This window comes from Centroberyx gerrardi, chromosome 11, assembly GCF_048128805.1.
Source record: "Centroberyx gerrardi isolate f3 chromosome 11, fCenGer3.hap1.cur.20231027, whole genome shotgun sequence".
Classification (NCBI taxonomy): domain Eukaryota; kingdom Metazoa; phylum Chordata; class Actinopteri; order Beryciformes; family Berycidae; genus Centroberyx; species Centroberyx gerrardi.
In genome coordinates this window covers 9,619,162-9,631,368 of record NC_136007.1, presented here as the reverse complement: position 1 = coordinate 9,631,368, position 12,207 = coordinate 9,619,162, and the positions used below count along the sequence as shown (strand labels likewise).

Sequence of the window (12,207 nt, the reverse complement as noted above, 5' to 3'; positions counted from 1 at the left end):
TGTGAAAACATTATGTGAATCAGAACTGAACAAGGGATTTTTTCTTATTCGTCGTACATTTTCAGACTGTCCGGACCGGTAGAGAGGAACAAATCATTCAGTGCTGAAAAGGAATTCTTTACAAAACATAAAATACATTATTTCTGTCTGTTTGTTTTGTCTGCTGTCTGTTTTTGTATTATCATCATTATCTGTACTGTTATATTATTGTATCCTGCGTTTGTCTTAATATTCAAAATAAAATCAAAAATGTATCTAAAAAAACAACAACAAACAAAACATAAGATACATGCAAGTTCAATTTCAGACAGATGCTTTAGCATGATAATCTCCTTTCTGATAAACTGGAAAAAATAAATTAAATTCATACAAGAATGATTTTTTGTGCACCTGAAAAAAATCAATATCCTCTCATATTTCTACGGGCTTACATGAAAAGTATTTGGCAATACAAAATAAAACTGATACTCATTGATGATGAGTAGCTACAAATCAGGGATATAAATGAATCTAGTCAACTATCATTCCAAAAGGTTGGCCCTGTTTGCCAAGTGAGGATTTCATTCCTCATTCACTCCCTGAATTACTTTACTTTCAAAAAAGTAACTAACACCACCACACACCATAATCACCATGCCAGTAAACACAGCAAAGAACCTACTGTAACCAACATTTAAACTCTGCTCAAACATATCTGATCCAAACAAATAATGAAACCAATCTCAACAAATTCCTCTTCCCTCTCCCCTCGACTTTTTACACATGATGTGCAACACAGTTTTCTGTAAATTCCTTCATCTGGAGAAAAGGAAATTCTAAAATGTATGTCCAAGTATATTCAAATTAGACAAAATTCAGCTCCTGGGCTCAGTTGCTGAATGCCTGAATGTTATACCTTGACGAAAATCTCTACAAATGATCTTAGACTTGAATGGAGAGAGAGAGAGGAGTATTGTGTAAATCTCAGATAGGCATCAGCGTTGTTGCCCTGTATAGTCTGTGAGGCTGGAACCAACTCATCGTTTGGACAAACCTCAGTTTTAGGATTATGGTTGTGTGCAGTGGGGGAAAATGCCAATGCCATCTCCATCTCCGTCTCCATCTCCAGGTTTCCCTACAATGTTTTAATGTTGTATAATAGACCATGAAACACCATGGAGTTTGCTAGAAAAACGTTAGGATTTACTGAATCATTCTTCTGACATGGAAGAGATGGCTGGCCAGCTAGTTAAGATATTTAGCATCAAATGATAAGGGGAGATGCGACGTCACTTGTTTTCCATGTCTGTAATACATTTGAGATGCTCCTAGAAGGGCCAGTTGCTAGTTAATTGGATAGTAAGCACCTTGAGTTTACGAAATATACCAAAAAAGCAAACCTGTTACTACATATCCCCCCCCCCTGTGATGAAAATACACCGAACCGTAACCCAAAACCATGTTACAGACCAAACTGAGCTTTGTCAGCCGTTCCAGCTGTAACCCCTGACGGTTACTAGCTAGTCAGATGGAAAAACATCACATCATGATCCAAATAATTAATAAAACAAAAAACTATGCAAGAGGAATTCCACCAAAATTGACTTTAAGATTGTTATTCTGTCGAAGAATTCATTTTCTCATAATTGTGATTTTGTTTTTCACTTTTCACTGTTTCATGAGTTTTGAGTTAAAAAAAAAAAAAAATCCAATCCTATAACATTATCAAATATGAATGGTTTGAAAGAAAATGATATGGACAATCACCATCCTGTTTCTATACTAAACATCCAGAATTAAGGGTAAAAAAGTATGAGAACATTACTTTCTGGAAAATGACAACCATCTCAATGATGTTCAATGACGTCAGTGTGCAGTTTCCTTGATACTGAGAAATAAGTCATAACTACATAAAAAAAAAAAGTGAAATTTTAAGAAAATGTCCACTTGTCTTACAGAATACCACATTAGAAGAATTTTGGTGGAATTCCCATTAAAGTATGAGAAGCTACGTCCACGGCTGAATTTCTCTCTGAGAAAAAAGCTTTAATTTCCCCCTGCCGTTTAACTCCATTCCTGCCAGCTTGAACACTGTATATCCATATATGACCGTATATCATATCACCATCTTACACCCAGGCATCAACTGTCTTACACCCAAGAGAATGCCTGATTGTATTCAAACTTCAACTGTGCCAGTACCGTGGCACTGGCATAGTTCGTGTGCTAATGTAGGCATAGTGAGTGTCAGAGGTGAAGTGGGGTCGAAGTGAGATAAAGTGCATTCAAATGGAGCGCACAGCAGGGAGGTATTGGTATTGCACTTGTATCAGTCCTCTTCGTCACTCCAGAAGGCATCTTCTTCGTCAATATCCACACCATGGAACAGTCTGGAACAGGCAACAACAAGACAGGCTTCAACACACACATTCAGGAGGGAAGAGTGATGTGAGGGATGGGAGGAATCAAAGTTATTTATATGTGTGTGTGTGTGTATGTGTGCATTTTTGGTTGCAGTTTATCTAAACACTGTGTTTACAGATGGATGGTAAGTGGGGAAAATGCCCACGGAAGTCGGAGTGACTATATGGTTATTAACATAGGGATGGGACGAAGTATCGAAATTCAATTTATCGTAATACAAAAATGTGACAATACGTATCGTGGGGCAGAAAAATGAATCGCAATATTAGCTACATTTTATTCTGCTGTAGTAATCACAAATGAGACGGCTTGTCCATCACAATCACAATCTCTCCCATTGAAATTATATTAATTGCTACTTACATTACTTTGTAATGACATTTTTAAATTGTTGTTTACGTTCTAGCAAGACAATGCCATTGCTATAAAGATTTGTGGCTCAGACATAAACATAATTCTGCACAATTATACTTTGTTTATTATATTCGTTTATTATATATATCGTGATTGCATCGAATCGCGAACCCCATATAGCGTATCGAATCATATCGTGAGATAAGCAGATCGTCCCATCCCTATATTAACAGGGACGCTTATACTATGACTACCAGTTGTGGTAAAAAAGAGAATGACAAAATGAAAGAAAGAAAGAAAGAAAGAAAGAAAGAAAGAAAGAAAGGCACAAGTGGTGCAGAGACAGACAGAAAAACAGAGAAACAGATAAGTCACTCACTGGTTGTAACAGGGTGAGTTTGGGTTGTTAAAGTGACTGTAGGGGTTGACTTTGCTGAGCTGGCCCAGACACAGCCAGCAGAAGTACTGCCGACAGGAGGTACAGGTCATCTTGTTACAGCCGTCCACTTTCTACAGGGACAGAGAGAAGAGACAGAATGACATCGGCTCAGAAAACAGATTCGTGAGTGGTCATACAAACAATTTGATACCATCTTCCTTCATGTTGGGTGGCAAAGGTGCTAATGAAATACACAAACAATAGTTATCAATAGTAACAGACAAAATGAATGGGACTTGACCACCTTCTCAAGAGATGGGGGACAGAAAAGATAATAAAACGGCCTGAGAGAGTTGGTGCAGCGGCTGCTAATCGAAGAAGAAACAAAAATAACACTAACAGTTTGGGAGAATGTTTAATGAATGGGACAATCTCAACTTTGCATCACACACATGTGAACGGCTGAAATATTTGACTAGGATTTGCTATGCAAATATCAAGGTGCAACTTTTTTCACTCTAGCTGTAGTGTTACAGAACTGGCAAAGCTTACCAATAGCCATAGTGTAATAGAAACTTTGTCATCTGCATAATTAAAACAGAAATTCATTTGGAAAAGTAAGCTAGCTTGAAACACCCTAAATTGTGTGTCAAACACAGGTTGGGGTTAGTTCACTTTCTATTCAACTGAGGATTTCCTTCAAAGATGGAAAATTGAAAAAAACAAAAGAGGTTCTCATTCTGTGTATAATGGAATAAATGAGAATGAATAATTTTACATTTAAAACTGACTGAATTTATAATTTACCCCTAGTGTCAAAGTTCATCACCTGTAATACTGTATTGCTACCAGCGGGGGGCAGCCTACCTGTATGTTGGTGCCACAACGGGGACAGCATTTGCAGTTCTCATTGAGCCATTCTCTGCTAAAGGACTCTTCCACTGCTTTCTGGATCACCCTCTTCCCAAAGCGCTGCTCCATGAACTTTTTGCCCTCGGTGGTGGATGACAGGTATTCGTCCCTCAGGCCGCGCAGCTCATCTGTGGCATAACACGGAGAGGCAGGGAGACACAAACACTGGTTTTATTGGATCAGGTGTGGGAGAGTACAGCTGGAACAAACACTTGCAGGAAAGATTGACTGGACTGTGAAACACTGCACCCTGCTGCCCCACAGTTTAATAGTGTTAGCCTTTTATTACCACATGTTGTGTAGCTGTGTTTGTTTAACCCTGGCAAGAGATAAAAAAAAAAGTTGACTAAGAACTATTTTTTGTTGATTATGCTCTATGTGCATTAGAACTATTTAGGGGTCCAAGCACGTAGTGCTGGAACCCTATTGTTTTTGTTCGGATCATAATTATTATTATTATTATTTTTCTGCCATAAAAGTGTCTGCAGCTCAGAAACTGTAAGGGCTACAGCTCCCAAACTTGGCAGATAGGTTCAAAGTCTCACCCACTACTATCTGTCCAAATCAGCCTTATTGCCAAGGACAGGAGACCTGCCAAGTCTGGAGTCACTTGGTCACATGAGGGCACTAACCAATTATCACCTTTTTTTCCAGCGACATTACCTGAAGTGATTTTGCAGTGGGAGAGACCGTGATAGCCCAGCTTGCAGAGGGTGCAGAAGGCGTACTGGCAAGCTGGGCAGATGCCCATGGTTGTGTCTGGCTCCACCATAACAGCGGTGGCGCAGGACTGGCGGGGGCAGTACACCACGTCGGCCATGAGGTCCAGACTGGACTGCAGCAGCAGGCGGTCGTAACGGGCAAACAGCTCCTCATCCACCAGCTGCTTCACCTGGAAGAGGCAGACAGAGAGACGGGAGTAACCGGTTCGTCACAAGTGACAAGGCTGGGGAAACTTAACTTTTTCATCCACCGGCCACCATGAGGGAGGAATTTTTAAAAAGTCATCTGAACAAATGGTTGTTTACGTGCTTAAGTGGCTCCTAGAAAGGGTCAACAAACACACTTTCTTTTCTCTTTCCTTTTCTGTTTGATTTACTTTGAAGCTTGTGATTTGTTTATCTTATTACTTTAAAAAAAGAAGAAGTTATTGTATTATGGTCAATCAGCCTGACATGGATGATGTACAGGCATGGGTGAAATGTGACAATAAATAAAAAGTAAAAAAAGAAAAGAAAGGGTCAACATTCAGGTAAATTAAGTAGCGGGTGCTTACTGCCCACCCTGCAAGTATACACAAACACAGGCACCCACACACATACACACATACACACATACACACACCCCTTTCTTGCTCACCTGCAACGGTGTGGCTAAGGAGGTACATTTGGGCTCAGGGCAATTAAGGCACTGAACGTTGCCGTCCCGTATCTGGATCTGGAAGTATTCAGTCATGCAGGCCTTGCAGTAGACGTGCTGGCACTTGTTAAAGCAGAGGCAGCCGGAGCCCAGCTTCTCCAGGAAGCAGATGCCGCAGCAGAACACCTTGCCGTCGAACACCTTCTGGCGCTGCGCCTCGTCGAAGTCCAGCAGCTGAGGTAGGATGTCGACGCGCGGGTCCACCACCAGCACGGCCCGCGGGTCCAGTTGAGATGACGACGACGACGACGACTGTGGTTCAGACTTTCCCTTCCTCAGTTTCCTTTTGTTCTCCTCCTCGTCATTTTCACAGCAACTCTCTGACTGCTTCACAGCTAGAAAAGTGACGAACATATTTACCACTCCGAAAAACAACCAAAACAGATGTGTTTTTGAGTTACGTTTTTAAGAAACTAAAGTAAAAGGTGCACCGATAGTATCTGTAGTAGGTGAAACGGATACCGAAAAAAATCCGAACCGTTCGGTTCGCCACCCACGGTTCGGGTCGCACATGCATGCCGCGGTTCACTCGGTTCTGTGTCCCCCCACTCCCCACGTGGGTCTGATCTCCCTGGAGAGTATCTGTCCAATCAGTTGTCAGAATTACATGGCAATCTACGATGACATCACAGCTGGATTAGCCTACTAACACAGGAGTAACCTATGGAGCAAATTGTGGAATTTTAAGTTTCACTTTCAGACTCTGCTGCTGCTGCTCCGCTGGTCAGTGAATCGTCAAATGACAAACATGATGTGATGCGCACATCGGCGCATTAGAGATCAATTTGGATCAATTTGACCAACTTTTCATTTTGTGGCTTCCATGTCGATATTGTGGCATTGCACCGCAGAAGAGCCCGTCACTCACACACACAGCAGGAGGAGAGGAGGAGAGTCGGTAGGACCAAAACAACTTTTTGTTCCCGCAGCAGCAATCTCTCAGTGCGAGTTCAGACGGGCACAGAGCAATAACTAAAACATCGGGGGTAGTGATGCGAGGGTCAGGTTTTTTTTTTAACCCGCGACCGTCCGATCCGACACGTCAACATCCAAACCCACCCGTTCGTTCTCAATATTATCTTCAATCGACCCAACCTGCCCCACTTGTGGGACCCCAGGTTTTGGGTTTACCCGTGCATCACTATTTGGGGTGTTTATAGCAAAGGTTTGTATCCCTATTCAGTAGTGGAAGATTTCAGTAGGTAGGCCTACATGATTTAAGTTGCATTTTATGTTGATGCCCTGGAGTAAAGCCACTGAAGGTTGCATTTTATGTTGCAATGATGTTGCTGTTGGCCTACAATGCAGGGATAATTTATGTTAAAATAACAAAGAGCCAGTAGTATTTACTTTACTTTTGAAAGAAAGTCTGTTGATTTAGTTATACTGGACTTTAATTTTAAGTGAAAAAGTTTTCATTCAGGAAAACTTAAGATAAATACATTGTGTAAATTGGAATTTGCAATTGTACTTCCCCTATCTAGTGCACCAGATATAGGCCTATATACCGTACCGAACCGAAACCGTGAGCCCAAAACCATGATATGAACCGAACTGTGAGTTTTCCATCTACCTAATAAAGTACTGGGTATTTGTATCAGTTCTGAAAAACTGGTATCGGTGCACCTCTAAACTTTTTTATTTTTAACTTGTCTTTTTCCAAGGGTAGGAGCTAAAAGTTGCCAAAATTGTACCCATATATAAAGCAGATGACCCCTCAATATTTATCAATTATAGCCCAATATCAATATTACCTGTCATGTCAAAAATATTGGAGAAACTCACTTATAATAGATTGAGCAACTTTCTTAATAAACAAAATATTCTGTATGAACACCGGTATGGCTTTCGGAGTCACGTTCAACTTACATGGCAATTACCTACTTAATTGAGGAACTCTACAAAGCACAGGACAGGAAAGAATACTCAATTGCAATATTCCTTGACTTGTCCAAGGCATTTGATACCATTGACCATGAGATACTTTTATTAAAAATGAAATCGATTGGTGTCTCAGATATCTCATTATTATGGTTTGCCAGTTATTTGAAGAAGAGGAAACAATATGTTGCATTTAAGGGAACTGACTCCCCCCAACTTGATATTAAATGCGGAGTTCCCCAAGGATCTATCCTTGGACCTCTTCTATTTCTGATTTATGTCAATGATTTATATAAAGTTTCCGATGTTTTGTCAACAATTTTGTTTGCAGACGACACAAGTATTTTCTTTTCTCATAGCAATCTTCAGTATCTAGTTACAACAGTAAACAAGGAACTACATAAGTTTTCAGTATGGTTCAAAACTAATAAATTGTCTTTGAATGTAAAAAAAACCCAACTTTTTAATATTTAATTGTAGAAAAATAAAATGAGTGTCAAAGACGTAGAGGTGATGATTGACAATAATATAATTTCATTAACCTCATCTAGATTTTTAGGCATATTAATTGATGACAAACTGTGCTGGAAACCCCATATTAAAGAAATGTCATCCAAAATTGCCAAAAATACCGGTATCTTAAGTAAAGTTCATTATTGTTTGGACAAAAAAACTACTCAGATGTTGTACTACTTACTGATTTATCCTTACATTAATTATTGCAACGTCATTTGGGCTAGCACCCATCCTACCAAGCTGAATCGTATCTATCTCCTTCAAAAACGTTGCGTTCGAATCATTTCACATGCAACTTACTTAGCTCACTCGCAACCTCTCTTTAAGAAATTATCTATACTCAGCATCTTTCAAGTTAACTTCCTCCTCACAGCACAGTTTGTCTTCAAAGCAATTTATCATCAGCTTCCCTCTACGTTCAATAGCTTCTTCAGAAGAAGTGAAGAAAATCATAGTTACAATACGAGATGTAAGAGACAACTTTTGTTGCCTCTTACTCGAACATCCATGTCTCAGTTTAGTCTTCATTTTAGAGGAGCCAAAGTTTTCAATCAACTCCCCCCTCATTTCTTTGATCTCACACCCAATCTGTTTAAAAAAGCTGTCAAACACTATTTATTTCACAATCATCATGTTTAGTGAGGTGATCATACTGCTGTCTCTTTTTTGGTATAATTACTTACTTCATGTTATCTTTTTTTTGTTGTTGTTGTTGTTTTCTTTCTTTATCCCTTTACTCCGCTTTTCCTTTTCTTTTCTTTTTGGTTTCTTTTAATATTCTTCTACTTATTTTCTACTTTTCCCCCTATTTATTTCACAGTATTACTTTACCTATTGATTTGTTCATATTGTTTTGTTCTTTCTAAACCTTTTCGGGGTTTTATTACACTATATTGCAATGATGTATGATTGTTATTAAGGGAGACACTCCATAAGCCCCTCGGGGTTTCTTTGGTCTTCCTTGCACATGCTCTTTATGATGTTGGTATACATTATGGATATTTTGTTTGAATTACTCTTTTGTGCTAAATAAATAAATAAATAAAGGAAATTACATTAATACATTTATTTCTATTGTGTGCTTGCCTGTTGGTTTGGCAGTCACTGAGGTAAAAGAGTGGTATCTAAGCTAACGCAACTGCCTCCAGACAAGCAAGAACCCCCCTCATTCAAGACATTCTGTACCTGTGGGTGCAGCCTCGGTCTTCCTGCGCTCCCCACCCGCCTTACTTCCCACCCTGATGACTTCCAGAGGGGACTGGATGCTCAGGAAGTCTAGAGCCTCCTCCTTGAGGAACTGGATCCAGGTGAAGAGGACCACGCAGCACTGGTTCTCCTCCCACAGCTCATCCAGGCGACTGCACAGAGAGCTCATCTGGGGAGGCAGAAAGGGAGAAGGCACTGGAGCGGTGAGGAAGAGGAAAAGGTATCGTTCAAGAGTGTAATGATAAGGACTTCTCAGGAATATGTGCAAGTTTCCCTTACACAATCAAAACTCCATACAGTTTCAAAACTGGATTTGAAGATTATCTTGGTGTTTTGTATAGTGTAAGCAAATAGTGGCTGAGCTAACTAGAATATATTTGGTGGTGGTATGTGGTGATATAACTGTAAACTGTGTGGTTATGTGTATTGGGACTGAACAACAATATTTTTCAAGACCTTCCAAGATTTTTTGTGCAACTTTCAAACTTTAAAAACCTGGAAATGATCAAATACATTTTTCATGCTGAAGAATAGGGAAATTGAAACGCTGCTTGGTTCTGCTCTTTGGAAAAGTCAGGCAAGATCAATTCAACCAACTGAAGAAAAATGAGTGGCTCTACCTTGTAAAAAGTTATTGTCCTCTGTGAAATGGAGTCACACTGATGAAGGGCATAGTTTTTTTTTTTTTTTTTTTTTAAATCATGTCACTCATGTTTCTTTCAGTTGAGGCTCATTTTTCATGCTTTTCCAAATCTTCCAGACATGTGCAAGAACCCCAGTAAGTGTAAGAACAGGATTGAGTCGGCTGTCTAAGGCAAAAAGCATGGATCACCTTTTTTAGTAATGATGTAGCAGATAATTAGGGAAGCTAAAATGAGTCTTACCTGCACTCTGGTCAGCCATTTGGAGCTGAGAGTGAAGACAGGTGAGGAGGTGGATGGATAGTCTGGAGGAAGCTCAAAGTTGAGCACCAAAGGAGGTAGGAAGCAGACATTATATTCGGTTTGCTTCTCTCCTGCCAGGGAGAGAAGAGTAAAGATTTAATGAAATTTGTCAGACTCTAGCTTAGAGAGAATCTAATAACAATTGTTATTCATAAACATACCAAATCAAGATTTCCATCTACAATAGAAGCTCAAGGCAGTATATGAAAGCCGCCTACTAGCCTAAACCTAACTTGCAAACTGTGAAAATGTGAAATTAACACTAGCCACCAGGCAACTGCTGGTGAAATTTGACTGTGACTAGTAGGTTTGTCTATTCTTCCAGTCACTCTGGCATATAACCATCCATGGTTCAGAGGTCCATCTATTCTAAAAAAAAAACATACTTGGCAGGTAAAATACTGAAAATGAATAGTGAATTTTAAAATCCCATCAGCCACTGTGACTGGTGGATGAAAGGAAATAAATCAGGATTTTGCCCTGCTTACACAATACTGTTATTACAGCAACCAGCTTCATTGACTGCTGTACCTTTGACAACAACTTTGAAATCAGGGGGGAGCTCCAGACAGAGCTGGATCTCTCCTCCCTGAGCTGACTCGGCCCTGTGGAACTCCTCCTCATCGTAGATACTTGCTAAAGCAAGCAGCTCATCCTCCTGGGCTTCCCGGTCCTCAGACATTTACATACCTGCAGCAACATAAGTAATAACACAGATTCATCACCATGAGCCTCCACAACAAAACAATGTCAGCATGATAAACACAGCAGTAGCAACACATCAATATCATTAACAAAGACAACAATTTAACAATCACCATCTACATCAACATCAGGGACAAACTGAGTTATGCTACCATCATCATCAATACAAAAACAGCAGCATTTGGCATTTGCCCCTTGACCGACAACTGCCCTATCTCATATTGATTGCTTGATCTAATTAAGTATTGTCCTATTGCACTGGTATACAGAAAGTAAGTTACACGGGTAAGCATGAGTGTTTACCACAATGTAGTATACACTCACCGAGCACTTTATTAGGAATACGGTGTTCCTAATAAAGGGCTCAGTACTAATACTGGGTAGGTATCAGCTACCAAAGTGACATCCGCCTCCAGGTTGGACGTGTTGTGCATTCTGAGATGCTTTTCTGCTCACCACAGTTGTAAAGAGGTTATCTGAGTTACTGAAGCCTTTCTGTCAGCTCCAACCAGTTTGGCCATTCTCCTCTGACCTCTCTCATCAACAAGGCGTTTCCGTCCGCAGAACCGCCGCTCACTGGATGTTTTTTGTTTTTCGCACCATTCTGTGTAAACTCTAGAGACTGTTGTGGGTGAAAATCCCAGGAGATCAGCAGTTTCAGAACTACTCAAACCAGCCCGTCTGGCACCAACAGCCATGCCACGGTCAAAGTCACTGAGATCACATTTTTCCCCATTCTGATGCTTGATGTGAACATTACCTGAAGCTGCTGACCTGTATCTGCATGATCTTATGCATTGCACTGCTGCCACATGATTGGCTGACTGGATAATTGCATGAGTAAGCAGGTGTACAGGTGTTCCTAATAAAGTGCTCGGTGAGTGTAGCTAACCATGGCTCTACTGTAGCCATAAAGTTATCACGCTAGCTAGCTAACTTTAGCAAGTTAGCAACTATAAACGTGGTTGTCATGTAACGCTATTGTGAAGTTAAACTAAGCAGCAAGGGGCAGCATTGTGGACAGGGGCCATGTGGCAAACTTCAAGCCAGAAGATAGTTAGCTAGCTAGCTAACGTAGTCATTAGTGAAAAGCAGTCAAGCTATGTTAGCTAGCAATGTTAGCTAATGTTGACGTTAGCTAACTTTTTCTTGACTATGCTGTGGCAATACCATAACCTGTTAAACCTTTTATATTGTTGACCATGTAACAGTCACTTACACATGTAATAACCTTATCCAGTCGTTATAACGTCTAAATAATGTGTAACTTACCTTGCCCGGAGCCAAGTATTGATGACTCCTGAGCCCTACTGCTGCCTGACAGGTTATGTATGAGGAGGCAAACACGGACCAGCAGCGCCCCGTGCAGGTTTGGTTCTCTCCTGAGAAACCGCACACGTAACACACCATTAAGAATTAAAAGAATCAAATGTATCATTTATTAAAAATAAATAAATAATTTAAAAAAAGAACTGAGGCAAATGTTGT

General features: G+C 40.2%; 1 protein-coding gene across 1 annotated transcript; it reads right to left on the bottom strand.

Moving 5' to 3' along the window:
- Window positions 1–1,921: 1,921 nt before the first annotated feature.
- rnf14 (ring finger protein 14) lies at window positions 1,922–12,055 on the bottom strand. Its single transcript, XM_071914605.2, has 9 exons — window positions 11,992–12,055; window positions 10,546–10,704; window positions 9,955–10,085; window positions 9,050–9,239; window positions 5,408–5,802; window positions 4,712–4,940; window positions 4,004–4,176; window positions 3,137–3,267; window positions 1,922–2,369 (listed from the first exon to the last, which is right to left on the bottom strand). Exons 2-9 carry the CDS (start codon window positions 10,694–10,696, stop codon window positions 2,309–2,311), a joined length of 1,461 nt encoding a protein of 486 aa, XP_071770706.1. The 5' UTR covers window positions 10,697–10,704; window positions 11,992–12,055; the 3' UTR covers window positions 1,922–2,308.
- Between the last annotated feature and the right edge of the window lie 152 nt (window positions 12,056–12,207).